The sequence below is a fragment of the Lactuca saligna genome, chromosome 8 (genome assembly GCF_052625555.1).
Source record: "Lactuca saligna cultivar CGN05327 chromosome 8, ASM5262555v1, whole genome shotgun sequence".
Taxonomy (NCBI): domain Eukaryota; kingdom Viridiplantae; phylum Streptophyta; class Magnoliopsida; order Asterales; family Asteraceae; genus Lactuca; species Lactuca saligna.
This window is the reverse complement of record NC_136424.1, coordinates 179,227,564-179,249,780: the sequence shown is the minus strand read 5'-3', so window position 1 is coordinate 179,249,780 and position 22,217 is coordinate 179,227,564. Positions and strand designations below refer to the sequence as shown.

Sequence of the window (22,217 nt, the reverse complement as noted above, 5' to 3'; positions counted from 1 at the left end):
AAAGTGTCCAATTTGAATTGATTTAGGACAAGGATTATTAATTTAGAGTTCATTGTATTTTGTCTATTGTTAAGAGGTAGGACATAAATAAAAAACTACTTTCTGAGTCTACTATTTCCTCAATGTGAATTTCTCACGGTCCGTAAACTGATAAAATCACTCCCTACATAACTTCTCTGGGTTTTTGTCTTTTTCTGACACTAACCAATATATGTATATAAATATAGAACGAAATAATATGGCATGATTATTGATCGTCAATTCTGTGGTCAAAACATTCTCAAGCAGCAATTCTATCTTTTATATATGGTGATACTGTTTACATTGAATTTTGTTTTTCATTCAAGTCTAGATTAAATCATTAGTCAATACATAGTGGATTTGAATTAAATCCGAATTCGATTTTCAAAAGAACCTTGACAACTGGACAACAGATGAGTGTCACATGTTGCAAAAAGGTTAGTGATCATTACTTAAAAAATACTATTTACAACTTCAACGCAAGAAATTAAATTCATAATGCGCCCAGACTAGTTGCGAGATCAAAGAATATGTGCTCGCTACATGGGATTGTAAGGCCACCCATCGGATGGTCATATCCATACTCTTCCTCTGCCTGATGTAATAAGTCTTGAAATGAAGGTTTGCTTAACAACGACACAGGAACCACAAAGCGCTTCTTTTCTTGCTCTCGCTCCCCAACATACACTGCAAAATAGCCTTTTGGTAGATCCATTTTTGATGTGCGAGTTCCATTTGACAAAGACCTTTGAAGAATTTGTTTTGCTTGAATGATCTGAGGCATACGAATACCCATTTTTCTGAAGGTTGCTGAAGGAAGTAAAACAATGTGAGAGTACTTTTTTTGTTAAAAGATGTTGCAGAGTAGTTACAGAGGAAAGTGCATGTGCTGGTTCTTTGCCTATCAGATTCATTTATATAATGGTTTATTGAAGCTCCAAGTATACAACAGATGATAAAAAGGTAATTAAATTACAGATGGAGACATCGTGACAGAAAGGCAGCATCATGTGCTGTGTTTCTCAACTTGCAAGAAAGTATGATCTAACATATATATCACAACCATATATTCAGAGATAGTATAATGTCTTTGACATTTACTTGTATACCCAAAAGGATTAAACATAGAGGATAACATGTATGGCCACTATTCTCTACAGAAGGTAAGTGGTGAAGAACTCTACAAACATCATGGGCCCATGTAAGTGATATTAATGGGAGTGTGGCTCTATTTCCTAACAAACCCATGTAAAATCACCGGGGTTTTCTTACAACAGGTGTGGCCTATGATGTATTAATATGTATATGGATATAATTCATCGCATTGATTAGGAAACCTTTGCATATAGGCATCATCACATGCTTTTTTTTATTTGGATGGACCAACCAATCTTTGAAATATTTGTGATGCTATATTGGCTTTTAGATTCACAAATTGATTATGTATTTCTTTTTCCTTTTATAACAGCAAAGACAAAGGCATGTGCTATTGATCCCATTTCCACCATATGTCACCATCTGTCATCTAGTTTTCCATATACATATACCATATGGATATATAAACCATTCAAGATGAATAACACAACCACAGATTCACAGCTTTTCCCCAAGAAGTCATGCTTTTAGAATTTTCATTCACCATAAGCCTTTTGAAGTTAACAGACAATACCCTCCTTATAAAATGGCCATTCTTATGCCCCGCATCACTCAAGCAAAGCAAATTCTTAAACGGTCATTCTCAAATGGAAGTAGGACAACAAAATCTATGGATATCCCGAAAGGCTGTTTAGCGGTTTATGTTGGTGAGCAAGAGAAGAAGAGATTTGTAGTTCCGGTATGGTTGTTAATGAAACCTATTTTTCAACAACTGCTTGATCAAGCTGAGGAAGAATTTGGGTATAGTCATCCAATGGGTGGCCTCACTATTCCATGTAGTGAATGTACGTTCACCGATTTAGCTTCTCGTTTGGGCGCATTATGACTTACTTGTATACAACATTCTTAGTTATCACGAGTAGTTGACTGACCAGTAGAATTTTTTTTATCATTTGTAATTAGAGACAATTGTTCCATTTTTGTAAGAAACTTGAACCAGAACTATTTAGAGTTTATTGGATTTTGTTTAGCGTTATGAGATAAGAAATGCAGAAAATTGCATCATCCACTATTTTGGCTATAATAATTTATCATACCTTGATGTGCGTCCCTATGAAGATAAAATGATATCAGTTTGTTTTTTCAGAAAAGTTTATATGAGAATGGATCATGAGCTTTGTTGCGATCCATCTTCCTGCATGTAATAAATTTATATTTTTTTATTCGGAGGGCATACCACGTAGATACACATATCATGAAACAACTCTAAAAAATTATGCTGAGCATAAAAAGTAATACATATAGTAGTAGATGAGAATGAGAATTTAGTTTACTCATATCATGAAATAACTTCAAAAAAGTATGATGACGCCTATGGAGCTCACACATTTGTAACTTGATATTCATTGGAAGAGAACTAGGTGGACCTGCTACAATCTGATAGCTATTGGAGGAATGCAAACTTATTTAATACAAATATACAAGAGTTTCTTATAGATTATTCTGCAGTAGCTTGTCTGACTTCAACAGAAAATACTCAAATAGTCGATTTCATACTATAATAGAGTTCTTTGATCGACTTTATCTTTCTGTTTTGTACTTCCAACCTCCTTGCGAGGCCTCTCTTGTTATCTCTTCTCTTCTCTCTTCCTAATAAAAGACTCTCTAAGGCGCCACGTGTCCCCCTTATAGATCTTCTTCAATCCACGTGTCATTTTTTCAAGTATGCTCTAATTTCTTTTCCCGCCCCATGCCTATATCTTTGATTCGCTCTGTCATTTATGATTTATCCCCCAATTTTGGCATTTCCATGTATAATGCCAATTAATCAGGAAGAAATTAATTTGAAATCCCTTAAAATCAGTCCTATTTACGTTATTGTTAGTTCACACATCCATAAATCTCGCCGATGTGTTGATTCTACTCCTCATATCTAGTTTTCTCTCTTAAACCATAGCTCCGCAAACCCTTTGATTCATGCTTCTCCTGCTCAGAGCATAACAATGGCGCACTGCTTCCATAAAAGGACAATCGTTGACTTTGTTCTCATCTTCTGTAAGTATTTTTTTTTTCTTCAATTCCTCTCTGTCTTTCTCTTTTTCTCCTTCTTGGTTTGATACTTTTGATAGAAACCTGATGTTACTCTTGAAGTTGTTCTATGCCTATTTCAAGAAAACGATTAGTCATATCTTATTTTTTTTAGTTCTACGGTTTTGTTGTCACCTGTAAATTTAAGTCAAAACATGTTGAAAGTTCCTTACAAATAATCATTAAAATGAAAAAAAAAAAAAAAAAAAATCCCTAAGTTCTTTTGCTTGCTTCCTTTCATGATTTTGTTGAGAGATCGAGATGGGGAGACACATAGCCAACTAAGAGTTGGATTTCAAGGGTTAGTTTTTATTTTGTTTTAGAACTTGATAATTTGACTTCAAAGTGAGGATGTAAGAATGACGAAAAGATTGGCTAATATTGTAGTTTCAAGCCTGTGCATCACCTCCATTTACAACCATTTGCTATATTGCAAGGTCAAGGAGAGATTCATACGGTGCTACTTTTGCAGCCAAGATGATTCTTCAGTTTTTATTTATTTCAATTTGAGTATGTGTTTCTGCAGCCATTTAAAAAGTTATTTACTCTATTCTTTCTGTTAGAAGTTATAGTAACAACTTAATCTAAATATTGGTAACTATTTAACAGGATTTGCATCTTAGTTGTGCTGGAAATGGAGAATAAAAGATTTATAATTATTGACATGTTTTTTGCAGGAGTGTCCAGGTCAGAATATCACTTAAATATTCTCTTTTTTATCTTAATCTTTTAAAGATAGTTCATAATTTAGGTTGATTTTTACATATTATTAATATATGGTTTGATGTGTCAAATATTTTTAATATATTTCACCTGTAACATTTTCCACAAGTTAGTTTATTATTTGATTGATCAGATGACGAAGAGGTTGAAGTTGGATTAATTGCTCTGTAAAGGATTGTTCATAAATAATGTAACATGCCTTGTATAGACAAGCATAAAGTTTTGGGTAAATTTGCAAAACGACTGTAGATTACAAACATAATAACTCGAGTTAGAAAAGAAAATGATTACAAACATAAAGTTGGATTAATCAGGTGCCAAGAAAATTAACCAAAGGTTGTTGAAAAACTTAACCCAAAACTTTTTGTTCTTATTTGCTACATATTAGATGATTTCTATGTGAAACAACAATCTTAATTTGTTTTTCTGATCTTCTTAATTGGATATAATTAATTATTTGTGTGTTCATTGCAAGTAGTTTGATTCAAATATCTCTTAAGAAAGTTTTTATTTGATTTTCTTGAGATAAAATTTATGACTTTAATATAAATTTGTAACATTGGGCCACAATGTTAGTACCAATTACTACTAAAATTTCTCAGTATAACATTTATAGATTGTGTAAGGGCTGATTTTAGAAATAGCATCATACTTTCTAAATTATGTAGTATCATACTTTATAAGATCTTATATTTGATTTTTTTTTGTTATTACAAAAATTACCAGAACAAAAAATGACCACAGTGACCAAAAAATTTAAAAAGTCAAATGTGGTTGAGCAAAAAATTTTATGAAAATTGAGATAAGCTTTAATTTTTATTATATTTCTTAGATTTTGTTATATGTTTTTAGCCAAAAGGGGAAAAAAATATGCTTAGCACAATTCTTGGTATGCCATTCAATTTCATTTTGGTTTGTAGAGATGAAGTGAAAGGAATAACCCATTCTAGCTTTATGATATATTAAATGATGTAAACATCTGAATTGCTATATGAATTAATTATTGTTATATATATATATATATATATATATATATATATATATATATATATATATATATATATATATGTAACATCCCAAAAGTACAGTCTGAAAATTTTCATTTTAAATCAATAATAAAACCATGTTCATCAACGTCATATAAGAATCATAAACAATGTATATCAAAATGTCATAACAACTGTCAAATATATCAGAGTATAAACATCCCAGGTTGAACAAATGGTGTGTGCACTGCAATCTTCCTAAGCTCCTCTTTTGAAAACTGAGTACCTGAAACCAAAATTGAAACTGTAAGCACGAAGCTGAGTGAGCTCCCCAAACTACCACATACCATACAATAACATCTAAGCACATATTGAGCCTTGCCCACTGCATCAGAATGAAGTTCGGAAACTGCATCGGACTGAATTCCGAAACTGAGTGGGACCTTGTCCCCTGCATCAAACCGAAGTCCGGAACTAACTGCATCGGATCGAAGTCCGGAACTAACTGCATCGAACCGAAGTCCGGAACTGACTGGGACCTATTCCCCTGCATCGGACCGAAGTCTGAAAACTGACTGAACATAGGATATCGTAAACATATCAACTAGCATGAATACATATAGTGCATACTGTATCGGAATAGAGTCTGGAACACATAACACAAAACATGCTTGAATCACAAAGACATCAAGCACTATAACTACTGCATCGGACCAAGGTCCGGAACTAACTGAACATAGCATAACATAATCATAGCATATAATATAAACACATATACTGCATATTGCATCGGACCATAGTCTGGAACACATAACTCATCTGTATCACAAAGACACCAAGCATAATGAACTACTGCATCGGACTGTAGTCCGAAACTACTGCTAACTAAATGAGTCGGCATTGTGGCCGTAGACCTGTTCCTACTCGAAGGAAATTTACCTCACACTATTGAAGTCCCGCAGGCTCAATCCCACACTGCTGAAGTCCCGCAAACTCGACCCCAGCTGCTAGATGATAGATTCCCGATCTGTCAACATCAAAATATCACCCAATTAATAATTGGGTTCCACTACATAACTATAATTACATACTTTGGATAATTACTACATTACCGTAAGCTTGGCTTACCCAATCCCAAGGTCCAAACCATAGGCCCAAAGTCAACTAGGGATCAAAGCCCAACATATGGCCCAATTTTCCAAATTGGGCCCAAACCTCTACATAGACTTCCTTTAAGGCCCAATTGTTCAGTCCAGTCCAACAGGTCTCATTTTAAGGGCTCATTATCATACAACCATCTAGGCCCAAACTATGGCACATCTATGGCCCAATTTTCCAAATTGGGCCCAATTCTTCATATGGGTCTTACCCTAAAGCCCAACTAAATATTCTAGTCCATAATCATTCTTGGATGGCCCATTATTGGCCCAATTACCAATACCCAATTGAAGAGCCCAACTTAAGGCCCATGTGACATTAGGGTTTCACATAAAATAAAAAGTAGGGCTAAGTGTTTCTTACTTAACCCATTAAGAGCTTAACCCACTAAGGACTTAATCCATTAAGTCCATTATTGCTTAGATTAATTTCTACCAATGATTATTATTTAATATTTTACTTATTAAATAATTCTTGTGTGTGTGTGTCCAATAATTTCTCAAATATTAGGATTTTCTCAATTAGTCCATTAAGGACTTAGTCCATTAAGTCCTTTACTCTATTAGATAAATGGCATGGAATAGTTTGGACTTAATTCACAATCCAATCCCAATGGCCCAAAAGTGGGTCCAATAAGTCCAAGGCCCAAATACTCACCATTAAGGTTTTCATCAAAACATGGCCCAATAGGCCCAAAATCAATCATTAAGCCCATTAGGGTTTTGGCTAGGTCCATTAGGGTTTTGCTTGTAGGGCACCACCCGCTACCACTTCGGGTAGTGGTGGTCAATGGCGGCTCACGGCGGCGCCCAGCACCTTACGGTGGTGGTTACTATTATTTTAATTTATTATTCATTGATAATTACAATTACAAAGCTTTAATCCAACATTACACACACACACACTAACTAACACACACACACACAACCACCCTAGTAGTGGCCGGCGGTGGCTCGTGGCGGCAAAATGAATCCTTAGGGTTAGGGTTTTGCATGCCATGGGTTAAATATGGAGGCTGCACATAAGGGTGACGGGTTCACCCGCGTTTTAATTAAACTTTGGACCATTTTACCAATATCGGTCCCTCCCCACTATATTTCTTTTCAATTTAAACCAAAATCTTACCTTTTAGCCCCTAACTCCATAATTTCCTTACATTTTAGGTCCAAAACTTACCATATAGCCCTCCACTATCAAAATTCTTCACCAATTAATCTAGGACTTACATTTATTATATTATTTAAATAAACGGAGCGTTACAATATATATATATATATATATATATATATATATATATATATATATATGTGTGTGTGTGTGTGTGTGTGTGAATCTCCCCATTCGAAATGCAAGCATGCTTATGCATTCTCATGAATATGCATGACAGAAAACTGGAATAGTGAGGTTGATCTTATTTTTAAAAAACTTGATGTTTATTAATAACAAAGAACTTGCAATTTTAAATACTATATAGCATGAACTTGCATGTCTGATGCATTTTTTGCAAAAAAAAAAAAAAAAAAAAAAAAAAAAAAAAAAAAAACCCTTCTAAGAAGCTTGTTGAAACAATTCCAAGTTGCACAATTATGCCCATATACAAAAAATGACCAAAAATGACCACCTTGACACTGAACTAATAACATATTACTTTTTTAGTAACTAATTTGCCACTAGCACAAAAAATGATCACATGTACCAACACTTTAAATTTGTTTATAAATCACCAACTGTAGATCTTCTCTTCTTCTCTAATAATGGAAATACATAGGATTTTTTAGAAAGTGTATCAAAAACTTGAAATACATTGGTTTATTGTTGGTCATTCCCACTTATTCTCAGATGTAAATAAATCCATTTGACGATAATCAAATATATATAGGGGCAATTTTGTCAAAAGCAGTGAAGACAATTCATATCAGTAGTTTCAAATTTTGCCACATCTATTGGTTTAAATTGTTCATACTAAAAGAAACAAAGGTATAAATATAAAATGAGAAATTAAATATCCTCCTACTTTTTGTTCCTACATATCCTCCTACCCTATGAAATAGTGACATGTGTAACATTTAATGCTAATTTAATGATATTTTAATATACTAATATGACACACATCATCATTTAATTGGGTAGGAGGATTTTTAGGAACAAAAGTAGGAAGATATTTAATTTCTCATATAAAATAAGGAGCCATCTATTAATACGTACTTGGATGATTAAAATTACAAATCTATCGCCCAACACTTGAACAAAATGTTGTCTACAAGTAATATATATATATATATATATATATATATATATATATATATATATATATAATTGTATCTCTCCTTAATAGTTTTTAATGGAAAAATAATTGCTTAATATAATGCTATAATAAAAAACATTTTTTTGTATTTACCATGTTTAGGAATCAAATGAAGATATGTTATAACATCCTAATTGCAAGAAGTAGCATTCTAGTTTTGATTTGAAAACTACAATGTAGTAATCGTACAAAATGTAAGTAAAATGTATAACAGAACAAAAAATAGCAAGGGACTTTCATTTAATTGTTGAGCATAACATCGTACTTTATAACAAAACAAAAAATTACAAGATACTTTCATTTAGCTATTTACTATATCAAAATATTTTCATTATGCATTTAGTTTTCCTGTTAACACCTCTATAAATTAGTTTTATTTTCTTGCAACATTATACAAATCACTAACCGTGGTGTCTACGGGTTATAACCTAGTATGTGTACAGAATAAATCTGATTCCTAAGGAGGCTATATATATATATATATATATATATATATATATATATATATATATATATATATATATATATATATATATATATATATATATATATATATAGTCAACTTCGTGTGCCTCTAGTTTGTCTTTAAGCGTGAACGACAACTTTTCCTTCTTGCCTAAGCACATGATCTAAACTCTGATTGGGCGTACTGCAAAGGATAATGAAGTCCTTTGTTTCTTCTGGCAGAGACAGGTTAGGTTTGATGTATAAGTCTTACTTCAATGCTTGGAATGATGTATCTCACTTTTTACTCCAACATAAAGGGTAGACCTTTCTGTGTCGGAGTAGTTCAGGGTTGGGTGATTCTGGAAGAAATTTTTGAATGGGTCTGCCATACTAGCTGGCGAAACCCAAGAATTGACAGGTTTTCTATGGGTGTCTTTGGTGCCGACCAATTCTCTATTGCTTCGACCTTAGGAGGATTCACGCGTACGCTTTCATTGCTCACTACATGATCAAGGGAAAATGGTTTGACCGAAGGATATCAATAAGAACTCTTAGTGATCAGGATTAAGTTGATACGAGACTCGACTTGACGTTCAGAAGGAATTCTCAGGAGCTCTTCGGGAATATATCAGGAATACTACAGTTTTCGGGGACGCTCTAGAGGTCTTTAACTTATTGTTTCTCGCTGATTGCATGGACTAGGAATACCTAACACTCCTTTTTGCAGAAGTTTTCGAGATTTGATACATGGAATGATGCGAAGATTTGAGCTAAGCTTGGCACCATATATCATGAGGGTTCGGTCAGAAGGAAAAATTGAGACAAATAACTTTTTCATACCAAAGTGTATCAATATGATCAGGACTCAACTAATACATGCCAAAGATAACATCAAAGCTCTTTATTGAAACTGAAATCAAGTCAATGAGGAAAGAATGATTACTCAAGGTAAGGATACAGCTTGGGGATAAGCCGTTAGTGCACTCATTCTCACCGGTAACCATGCTGACTGTAAATGTTTTGGTTATTAGACAAGGGCTATGTTTACGAAGATATTTGAATCAATGACTAATAAAACTTTCTTGACACTAGATTCGAAAAGAATACAGGCATAAGAATTATCAAGAAGAAATATACCCGCGACGGTGGTAGGATCAACGGTTGCCTCCTCTTGCCTTATAGCTAATACCATCTCGGCGTTGTTGACGTTGTTGGTGGTTGCTGCCTTTGGGCAGTCTCGCTTGAAATGCCCGATTTCTCCACAACCATAGCAGGCTCGAACGGTACTCGATCCGGAAGCTTGATTGATTAATTGGGCTAGTTTTCTGCAGCTTCGGGTAAGGTGGCCCTTCTTGCCACAATTGTTACAGAGTTTTTCTCGACATGGGCCAAGAATACGATGGTGATAATTGCACCTGTTGCACCAAGGGTGACATCCAGCATACCCAGTGATAGGTGCTTGAGCTGTAGGCGCAACAACTAGAGTAGCAGTAGCTTGAACTGTAGACACAGCAACAGGAGTAGCGGCAGCTTGAACTGCCATAGTTTCATGCCTCTTGGAAGGTCCTTGTGAATTCTAACCCTTTCGCTTTTTCCAGATAACCTTCTTCCTCTTATCACACTCATCCTGATGCTCCTGAACATTTTCATGGTTTTGGGGGGTAGGTGTTACTTTCTGGTCCACTAGACCTGCTAGGGTTCAAAAATGTCACTGCGGCCGTCACTACAGTAGTAACAGCTGTTTGAAACAAGACGAAGTCGAAAGGAGGAGAGTATGGCGGTGGAGAGTTGTTGTTCCTTGAGTCGAGTCCTTTCTTTGGAGACATTTCGATCTAAAATGATTAGGAAAAAGAGGATGGTAAGTCCACTGCATTAGATCAAGAGATATGAAACAAGGGATATCTCTTTATGACAGACATATAATTCTATTGAGCGATAAAGCAAGAATGAATTATCAAGGCGGAAAAGGAATGATCGAGGGGCAACGCTTGAATGAGAATTTTCTACAACAAAGTTGGATCTAGAAATACTCCCATAGTATTTCATGATTCATTGCGACGACGGCTCGTTGTTTGGGATATTCGGGTAAGTTTTAGGCATGTTGAACACCACAGTCACTCGCGGGCACATGTTGGTTGTGTCTCGAATGAATATAGTTGATCAGGCTATATTGACCCTAGACACGACTACATAACTGCCCAGGTTTAACCGCAGCATACAACACCCATTTACTTATGTTTTTTTCTACTTGTAGTTACAGATCTCGGCGGTTAGGTATACTTGTATGTTTTTGAAAATACTTATATTTTGAAGTATACTTTTAGTTCAGATCACTTAGGCCCCTTAATGTTTATAGTCTTATACCATGTAAGGTTTGGTATACTCAGTTCACTATAAACAACGGATCTAATACCAATCTGTCACACCCCGAAACCGAAGGTGAAAACGTCTCGGGGCGGAGGTGACTTTATGTGAATATCATAACCAATGTACATAGTAAGCGAAGTAACACACAAAACATTACATTACATAGATTTCATTACATCAGTTAAAAAGTAAAGTAGCACAAGTTTCATAGATACATATGTATATATAAAACTTGTACTACTTTACTTTTTAACTGATGTAATGAAATCTATGTAATGTAATGTTTTGTGTGTTACTTCGCTTACTATGTACATTGGTTATGATATTAACATGAACTCACCTCCGCCCCGAGACGTTTCCGCCTTCGGTTTCGGGGTGTGACAATATTTGATGTAGTGTCCATCTATAAACCGCTTTTAATATAAATGGGCATTGATGATTTGCATTTAGTAACTCTTTGATTGTGTGTTGCTCTGTAAGAACAATATTGGAAGCAATATGAGACATATATGGTTGTCAATAATGATTATGCAATAAAATAGATATTCATCTAAGTTCCATTAATGATAAAACCAAAAAGAAAATAAATTAGGAGTATATTTGGTATATATATCTATTTGCCTAAGTTCAACCTTGCAATAGTTTCATGGCTTTCATCCATTGGTCATGAGTTGCTAAATTAATCTTGCTTGGATTCCAAGTGTTCATGTTTTCAATTGTCTTTTTCTTAAATTTATGTTGGGTTGGTGTTGTATTATGGTATCATTTACATCCTTTTGACATATTTATAGAATCATATAATTTTTTATATCATAGTTTTTAGTCCGTAGCTATTTTTACATGATATTTGGTCATCTGGTGGTTAGTGTCAAAGCATCCTACCTAGATATTTTATAACATTATATGCTTATTATAGCATGATTTTTGTTCCTTGATTAATTTTACATTATTTTTAGTCCATGTGGTTTTATATTATCATACTTTCACTATAAAAAAAATTCTTTTGAAATTCTCTTTTTTCCATGTGGTATGTGGTTTATTGTTCACTTTTGGTCTGTTTGATAAGAGTTTAAGTAGGCCCATATTTGTTGACATCAATTTTCATTGTGATATTCAGATTCAACAACCTAACCTTATAAAGAAGTTTATCTAATTTAGAATATTTTTGCAGGTTTTCATTTATAAAATCTCTATTTGTCATGTGAGTTAGAGAATCATGAAGATCGACTTTCAATAAAGGAAAATAGAAATCTCATTTTCTAAAGCTTAAATCATGTGGATTAATATATGGGAAGTAAGTTAAATTAACACAACACTTAACATCCTAAGCTAAAAAGAGGAACCCACTCTTAGGATTTTTTCACCACCTATAATTGTGTAGAATATTCGAAGCTATAACTCTACCATATCACAACCATTTTCTTCATGTTGCACAGTAGACTCTCTCTCTCTCTCTCTCACATTTCCCATAGTTTCTTAAAGTTATTTCAGATTTTCATTCCTTCACACCGGGCTACTCTCACATTTCCCATAGTTTCTTAAAGTTATTTCAGATTTTCATTCCTTCACACCGGGCTAACAGTCTTTCTTGTGAAAATGGTTTATTTGAATGTGAAAATTTATATTGAGTTCTCATTCCCTGCTAACACTCTTTCTTGTCAAAATGTAGCTTGAAAATCTTCTTCTAGATTCGGAAGGAAAGTCAAAGGTTACTTAGTTGAGTATAACGGGTGAAAATGTTTAATTTTGCCTGGTATAATGTGTCGAGTCTTTAACGATCAATCATTAGAAGCTCACAAGTAGTTTGTTTTTTATTAGCTTTTACTGTAGTTACATCACATTAACTGTTTAATTTTATATTTTTCTTCAAATTCATGATAAACCAATTGTCCTTTTGATTTTTTGGATTGATTTTAAAACTCAATTATAATAGATTTTTTATTTTTAGTATATACTATAAAACATAGTTACCGGATGGATGAATGTTGACATATTTTATGGGGAAATTTAATTTTCATTGAATACGAAGCACCAATTTTTGAATAATAATTTCTTAAGTATTAATTATTGAACTGTCTATATTACGTGTTAAATAAAAAGTATCAATTCCAAAGCATCATTAAACATCGTTAAACATGTATATATCAAAATTTGTTTGTGGTAATCAATGTTTATGTTTTCTTAATAATTTTCAGTTATATAATTTTAGATTTTTATATTATTTGCTAAACGATTATTTATCGGGTTCCGGACCCATTAGAGTAAGAATTTATATTTAATTATATTTTGTTTTTATTAAAATAAATTAAGTGTATTTAAATGATAATTGATTCTACACTTATATTTATTTAACACTTCATGCTTTTATTTTCTACATAATCATTTGTTGATCAAAATTTAGTTATCGATTGTTCGTGTTATAGTTAGATAAAACATAAGTTTTTGGTTCAATTTTGTTATTTAGAAAGAATTAAAATAATTAGTGCATTTTTTTTATAATTGAATCTTATACAAAATATAAACCTATGATTTATATCTAATAGGTTTCACAATAGACACTAAATCAACTATATATAATTACGTACAATCATGTTTTGTAATATGACAAGTTTCGGAAATGAAACAGTTGAATTAAATTTTGATCAATTTGATGTGCATTCATTTTACGATTAATAATTAGATCTAATACAAAATATAAACTTATGGTTTACATCAAAATGATTCCAAAAATAGACAATAATCCAAGTAATTACTTACGATATAATTTGTGTTTTTGTAATATAAGTATCCGAAATGAAACAGTTGAGCTGAAAGTGATCGTCGGAAGGAAACTAGGCTCCACTAACTGAAATGAAATTGCCACCCAAAAACAACGAAATTGTTTTTTTAAAATATAGCCGATTATAGAATTCTAATTTTAGTTTTTTTTTAATTAATCAATTTTAACTTTGCACTTTCAGTTTCTTTTTAACTAACCAATTATAACATCACATTTTGGAGAGCTTATCAAGAAGCCACAATTTTCTTTGGAATGTTGGTGGTCGGTAGGTTCCCATCCCTCCACAAACCCTAAAAACCATAGATCTAAAGTTTAACACAATAGATAGCATATAAAAACACAAATCCAACATACAAAAAACGATGAAAACATTTAATAATACAATGTTTGTCATAAAGAAATTGAATTGCTAAATTAGAACTAATTATTGTCCGCCGAAGAAAAACTAACTGATTTCGTTTCTACTAGCATGACTCTTATGTATAATTGTTCAGATGTAGAAAACTATTTGCATAAAAGCTAATTGTCTTTAGAAACTAATTTCTAAAATAAATCATTCACACTCGGGTTAAATGGGTCGGATTAGTCGGGTTTTTCTAAAAACTTTTTTAACCCTAAATCCAACCCAATTAACGTACGGGTTAGTCGGGTTAGGGTTAATCGGGTTTCGGGTTAGTAGGGTTAAAATGTGAAATTAACTAATGTTGTGCAAATTTAATCATTAACTTGCATCTACATGGACTTAAGATGTAAAATGTTAAAAAAAAATAGAATTAGTGTCACATTCTCATACACACCACGGTACAATACACATAGCAATTAAACACAGAATAAAAGCAAATTAAGGCAGTATAATAACTTGTATTTCATGCAATGAATGTATACATTGCAATAATGGTTGATAAACATAGCCACAGTTATCTTTAATTAAAAATAACAAATGTTCAAAATTTTGCAATTACATGGAGACAAAACCTGACAGTACGTATTTCCGTTTTGTTTATTACTAAAAAATATTGTGATCTACCTTAATACACTACAAGAAATATATCCTTTAGCGGCGACACTTTTAGCGGCGACTATTGGCTTTACCGGCGACTATAGCTATAGTCGCCGGTAAAGCCAATAGTCGCCGCTAAAAGTGTCGCCGCTAAAGGGTTGTCACCCGAATCCGCATTTTCCCCCTACATTGCATCTCAACCGTTCGATGAGATATCCAATCCAACGGGTGGGGTGCCTTATCTGGTCTAACCTAATACCGGCGACACGCATGTCGCCGCTAACTGTGTGCTAAAAATGACGCGGTACCCTTCCCTCCAGTTTGTCGCTGCTATTAACAATTGTCGCCGGTATTGACCTCGCGTCGCCGCTAAAGGTGTCGCCGCTATTGATGATCCCAAGTAAAAAAAAAAAACGCACGCAGATTACAGTACCTTCTTCATTTCCCTTTCTGTTTGCTTTGAGTTCCTTCACCATTTTTCCAATTTCTTCTTCAATCTGCTTCTTTCTAGCAAATTTCTCCCCTCATTGTTCCAAGCAAGTGTCCCTAGGTGTGGTTAAAGCTTTGGGATCAATTTCTACCTCCATTTCTTGAAGAAAGGTAAGTTTTATTTTGATGATTTCAGTTTTGTGTTGTATGAATGATAATAAATTGCTCATGTTCTTTATTTTTGGTGGTGTTGTTTTGGATTAGAAGCATTGTTCCAAGCAAGTGGTTAAAGCTTTGTGATCAATTTGTAGGTGCCTCCATTTGTTGAAGAAAGGTAAGTTTTCTTTTATGATTTCTTTTTTATTTTGTATGAATTTTGATTTGTAGCTTTATGTAGTGATTGAATGATAATAAATTGTTCATATTTTTGTTTTTGGTGGTATTGTTTTGGATTAGAAGCAAGTTATTCAATTTTTTGTTTGTGGTTATTTAATTGCAATTAGTTGTATAGCTTCAAGTTGTATTTATATGTGAAATTATGTGATAATTGTCATATGTGAAAATTGGATTGTATATTTTGTATTTGTTTGAATATATGTGAATTTGGTATATATATATTCCAATGTATGTGTGTTTGATGTATATGTGGTATATTAGTAGAAGTTATATGTATTTGTTATAAGTAGAATGTTATTGTGTGTATGTGAATGTATGTATGTTTGTTGTAAATGTGATATATGATTGTGAAACTTTTGTATTTGGTATAAATAGGATGTTATTATGTATATATGTGAAATTATGTGTATTTGGTTTAAATAGGATGTTATTTTGTGTGTATTTGTATTTGATGTATATGTGGTATATGTATGTAAAAGTATGTGAATTTCACCTTCTTATGTATTATGTAAAACTATGTGGTTTTGGTATAAGTAGGATGCTATAATTGAAATAAAAAAAAAATACATTATTTTTATAAATTGAAAAAAAAAACACAAAAAAAAACTATAAAATTGTTTAAAAACTTATATACAAAAACTAGAAAGCTTCTAGTTTTTACCCAAGCTAACTCCAAATTAATTAACCAATAAGTTATATAGTTAACTTATAATTGGAAAAAAAAACACAAAAAAAATTATAAAAATCTTTAAAAACTTATATACATTTTAATCGCGACGGTAAAAAATACAACACAACAACATAATACGTATGTAAAAGTATGTGGTTTTCTTATAAGTAGGATGCTATAATTGAAAAAAAAAATACATTATTTTTATAAATTGAAAAAAAAAACACAAAAAAAAACTATAAAATTGTTTAAAAACTTATATACAAAAACTAGAAAGCTTCTAGTTTTTACCCAAGCTAACTCCAAATTAATTAACCAATAAGTTATATAGTTAACTTATAATTGGAAAAAAAAACACAAAAAAAATTATAAAAATCTTTAAAAACTTATATACATTTTAATATTGACGGTAAAAAATACAACACAACAACATAATACGTATGTAAAAGTATGTGGTTTTCTTATAAGTAGGATGCTATAATTGAAAAAAAAAAATACATTATTTTTATAAATTGAAAAAAAAAAAAAAAACACAAAAAAAAACTATAAAATTGTTTAAAAACTTATATACAAAAACTAGAAAGCTTCTAGTTTTTACCCAAGCTAACTCCAAATTAATTAACCAATAAGTTATATAGTTAACTTATAATTGGAAAAAAAAACAAAAAAAAAATTATAAAAATCTTTAAAAACTTATATACATTTTAATCTCGACGGTAAAAAATACAACACAACAACATAATACGTATGTAAAAGTATGTGGTTTTCTTATAAGTAGGATGCTATAATTGAAAAAAAAAATACATTATTTTTATAAATTGAAAAAAAAAAAAAACACAAAAAAAAAAAACTATAAAATTGTTTAAAAACTTATATACAAAAACTAGAAAGCTTCTAGTTTTTACCCAAGCTAACTTACAAGTAATTTTAATTAAAATTAATTAAAAAAATGCATAAATAAAAATTTTTAATTTATTTTTTTCATTTCTTTATTACTTAATTTTTGTATTATTTTAGATGTAAAAAAATGTGGATTGAAAAAAAACAACGCTAATTCTATATACTAAACTCTAAACCCAAAATTATGTTTCAGCAACATCATGTCTATTGATAAAAGCTGGACTACTAATCCATATCGAAACCATCCCGAGTTCCAAGCAGGACTCAAAGCTTTTATTGAGAAGTCGAAGTTGCACGTTGATAGTAATGGTAAAATCAGATGTGCGTGTGAAAAATGTGATAATCGTTACTTCAAGTACCCGACTGTAGTTGAACGCCATATATTTATAAATGGTTTCAGTAAGGCGTACAAAATTTGGATCTATCATGGTGAATCTTTTATTCCTCCCGTCGTCTTGCCAAGTAACGAAATGGCCGATTTAATCGACAATGTGATGTGGGAGTCGAGAGAAAATGATACCAACCTCGATGAAGGAACCTCGAATACAAGGGGTAGCGGTGTGGATGATGATTTTGCACAGTTGTTGGAGGAAATGGAAACTCAATTGTATACTGGTTGCATCTTTTCTTCCCTTGAGTTTCTAGCAAAGTTAATGCATATCAAGGTGAACAACAAATGGACTGATAGTTCATTTGATCAACTCCTTGAGCTCTTGCAATTAGCATTTCCCAAAGGCAACAAGGTTCCCCTTTCACATTATCTAGCCAAGAAGAAACTAAAGTCTATTGGCCTGGGGTATGAGTCGATACATGTGTGTAAAAACGATTGTTGTCTCTTTTGGAAAGAACATGATTCATTGCAAGTTTGTCCCGTTTGTAAAGAGAGCCGATGGATCGATAAAAACACCAAGGGTAAGAAAGTACCTCATAAGGTGTTACGGTACTTTCCTGTGACCCCTAGACTACAACGTTTATATTGTTCGAGGCACACTGCCAAAAATATGATTTGGCATAGTACCAGACGTTCAGAAGATGGTGTGATGATTCATCCTGTTGATGGGGAACATTGGCAAGATTTTGATAAAAAATACCCCGACTTCTCGAGTGAACCCCGTAACGTACGCCTAGGTCTTTCAGCTGACGGTTTCAATCCATTTGGAAACATGTGTAATCCACATAGCACATGGCCGGTCATACTCACCACATACAATCTGCCACCCTGGCTTTGTATGAAAGAGTCATCATTCATGTTGACTTTGTTGATTCCAGGACCGAAAGCTCCAGGTAAGGATATGGATGTTTTCCTTAGACCGTTGGTGGAAGAGCTTAAACATTTGTGGAACTCAGGCGTACGTATTAAAGATGCGGCGACAAACACATTCTTCACGATGAGATCTATGTTGTTGTGGACAATAAACGATTGGCCAGCTCGTAGTAGTTTATCGGGTTGGAGTGGGCAAGGGTATAGAGCATGTGCTACTTGCAATGAAGACACTCCTTCGTACCGTGCAACAAACAAAGTCATATACATCGGTCATCGTCGTTTCCTAGATGCTAATGATCCGTTAAGAAAGAGGTTGGACTTTAATGGGATGGAAGAGACAAGACCCGCTCCGAGACACTTTAATAATGATGACATACAAGAGCAACTAGGTCGTCTACTAACTCGTAAACCGGGTAAACATCCTGAGCATGGAGGCGGGGAGCCAAAGCGGCAAGATTATGAGTTGAACTGGTCGAAGCGAAGCATTTTCTTCGAACTAGAGTATTGGTCTTCTCTACAGTTGAAACACAACATAGATGTCATGCATGTCCAAAAAAATGTGGATGAGAGTTTGTTAGGTACTCTCCTAATGAACGATAAAAGCAAAGACACATCAAATGCACGAGAGGACTTGAGAATTCTAAACATTCGGAGAAATGAATGGTTGCAAAAAAATGGTGACAAGTTTCATAGACCCCAGGCAAGATACTCTTTCACGAAATCTAGTCGACAACTCTTTTGTCAATTTATAAAAGAGGTTAAGCTGCCGGATGGGTTTGGTTCTAACATTAGTAAGAAAGTGAACGATACCAATACTAACATTATTGGGTTGAAATCACATGACCACCACATTCTTATTCAACGTTTGATACCGATTGGAGTAAGAGGGTTGTTAGACAAAGATACTTATACACCTATTGTAGACCTTTGTACGTTTTTCAAGCAACTTTGTTCCAGAACATTGAAGGTGGAGGATATGAGGAAAGCAAAAGTAGACATTATTGCAATCTTGTGCAAGTTAGAATTGATTTATCCTCCGGCGTTTTTTGACATTATGGTTCATTTACTTTTGCATTTACCTGATGAAGCAATTGCTGGAGGCCCGGTTTGTATGAGATGGATGTTTCCATTCGAGAGATATATGAAAAAACTAAAAAACTATGTCAGAAACAAGGCGAAGCCAGAAGGTTCTATAGCTGAGGGTTATGTTGCTGAAGAAGCTTTATCATTTTGTTCAATGTACCTTCGAGATGTAAAGAATCGTCCGGAAAGAAATGTAGATGTTGTCATTGAAAAAACAAAGTTTTGGATGTTTGAGTCTAAATGTCGACCGACCAGCACAACTCAAATCAAAACTCTTAATTTAACGGAAATGCATAACATGGAATGGTTTGTATTGAATAGCTGTGAAGAAGTCAGACAGTAATCAAGTAATTAATCTTATCTCTAACTTTCATTCTTAATTTTTTATTTTATCTTTTTAAAATCTATATCTTTTGGTCATCAACATAGGAAATTCAAATCTGAGCATCCCCAAAGTGATGAAAAGAGAGAATTTCGTAATTGGTTTCGTGAAAAGGTAATATAAATTAATAAACAAATTTTTTTCATTGATCTAACGAATACATAATACATATTAATTTATAATTGTTAGGTTCATCAAATGAAAATAGAAAAATCTCCAGAATTCCACGAAGAGTTGTCGGTTCTTGCAATGGGCCCGCAAATGAATGCCTATTCTTACACCGCATGCATAGTCAATGGTGTTAGGTTTATGGTACTTAGTCGTGACACACAACGTACAACACAAAACTCTAGGGTTTTAGCGGTGGGTGAGAAAGGCGAGAAGTATTATGGCCAGTTAGAAGAGATTATAGAGTTGAGGTATACACATGATTATTCAACTGTACTATTTCGTTGCAAGTGGTTTGATACTCGAATAGGAGTTATTTCTAGTGATAGTTTCACCAGTATCGACACACGACGCGAAGCATACAAAGATGATCAACTCATATATGCGTCACAAGCCAAACAAGTGTTCTACATCAGAGAGCCAAACAATAACCATCGGTGTGTTGTCGAGCATGTTAATCATCGAAGTATTTGGGATCTACCATCGAACGATGACCTTGTTCAAAATGTTGACAATGTCTCACACGAAAATGTAGACGATGTCGATGTACTTCAAAATATCTCTTCATCCGATGCTCCACTTTTTATCGATTTCAGCATGTACTTTCAAAACATTCCTAGAGTCATTGTTGATGTAGAAAGTGCATCTGAAGTTCCTCCGCCAACTGGTAGAGTCAATGATGTTTCTGATTGCGATACTGATTACGATGACACCGATTACAACAAAGGACACTGTATTACAACATTTAGCGGTAATTATTTATTTAAATATATTTTATAGGTTTAACTATAATTGTTTCTTACTTGGTTAACTTTTTTTTTATTGTAGACAAAGTTTGATCTCAATCAAATGTACCAGGATGCACAAGCTACTTTATTGACAGAGAGTTTTCAAGCAGCCTTGTTAAGAGGTTTTCGAGAGCGTAAAGCCGACGCAAAAGAATATTTCAACATGGTCGGAGGGTATGAAGATATCCCGAGAGCATTGGCAAATCCTCCGGATGGTATGCTTGTTGATAACTGGGAGAAGACAGTTGAGTATTTTCAAACTGACGAACACAAAATTGCTTCAGAAAGGAACAAAAAAATCCGTGAAAAGCAAACAATTGTGAATCGTGGGGGTTCGAGCTCGTATAGCAGTACTTGCTATAAGAAGGTACCGTACGATACATGTAATTATTTATTTAAAATATAATCTAATTTTTAAACTTAAACAGAACCTTAAGAGAGTGGAAACATTTCGCAAAGCTCATACCGATAAGAATGGTGTATTTGTTACTGCTGAATCGGAACAACAATATGTAAGTATTTAATTATAATTTTATCATATATTTAAATGTTTATTTATACTTAATTGTTACTCACTTTTGGGAGTTACAGAATCGGTTAGTTGAAGAGCTGCTAGAACAAACTCAAGGTGAAAGTGAGTTTACGCCAACTCAAGAAAGAGCTACGTTCGAGAAAGTATTAGGAGAGCGACGTGGCCACATTAGAGGCATTGGCCGCAAACCTTCTGGTCTCCCGACGATTCCACAACCTTCGCAACCATCACAACCATCACAGGTAAAATAGCAATCTACTTTAGCATCGTAAAATGCATGTTGATTTGGTAGTTTTGGTTTTGTGGTGGTTATTTGCTAAAAAGTTTGGTAATTTAGTTTTTGTCCCAAGTGCAAAATATAGCAATGTACTTTGGTTTTCTATCTTACTTTAAAAATAACAATGTATTTTGATAGTTTATGTTATTAATTATGTAGTTGGAAAATATAGCAATGTACTTTGTTTATGTTTGACGATCTAACTTATAATTTTATATATATTGTTATTAATTATGTAGTTGGAAAATCTTCGTGCAATGCTCGCCGACCCGGCATGTAGGGATGAGCTTTATTCGCTTTTTCAATCCCAAAACAATCAAGGAAACGATGGGAACAGCGATGAGGGTATGTAAAGAATG

The 22,217-nt window shown here is 33.3% G+C and overlaps 4 protein-coding genes across 4 annotated transcripts; 3 read left to right on the top strand and 1 right to left on the bottom strand.

Moving 5' to 3' along the window:
- Positions 1 to 380: 380 nt before the first annotated feature.
- Positions 381 to 1,027, bottom strand: LOC145010981 (auxin-induced protein X15-like). Its single transcript, XM_078969581.1, has one exon. It carries the CDS (start codon positions 815 to 817, stop codon positions 515 to 517), a length of 303 nt encoding a protein of 100 aa, XP_078825707.1. The 5' UTR covers positions 818 to 1,027; the 3' UTR covers positions 381 to 514.
- A 675-nt stretch (positions 1,028 to 1,702) lies between these two features.
- LOC145010347 (auxin-responsive protein SAUR19-like) lies at positions 1,703 to 2,002 on the top strand. Its single transcript, XM_078968904.1, has one exon. The coding sequence runs from the start codon at positions 1,703 to 1,705 to the stop codon at positions 2,000 to 2,002; it is 300 nt and encodes a 99-aa protein (XP_078825030.1).
- A 15,562-nt stretch (positions 2,003 to 17,564) lies between these two features.
- LOC145010346 (uncharacterized) lies at positions 17,565 to 21,100 on the top strand. The gene is made up of 4 exons (XM_078968903.1): positions 17,565 to 20,050; positions 20,141 to 20,187; positions 20,302 to 20,994; positions 21,090 to 21,100. Exons 1-4 carry the CDS (start codon positions 17,565 to 17,567, stop codon positions 21,098 to 21,100), a joined length of 3,237 nt encoding a protein of 1,078 aa, XP_078825029.1.
- LOC145010345 (uncharacterized) lies at positions 21,100 to 22,211 on the top strand. Its single transcript, XM_078968902.1, has 4 exons — positions 21,100 to 21,416; positions 21,478 to 21,561; positions 21,641 to 21,823; positions 22,098 to 22,211. Exons 1-4 carry the CDS (start codon positions 21,111 to 21,113, stop codon positions 22,209 to 22,211), a joined length of 687 nt encoding a protein of 228 aa, XP_078825028.1. The 5' UTR covers positions 21,100 to 21,110.
- Positions 22,212 to 22,217: the final 6 nt, after the last annotated feature.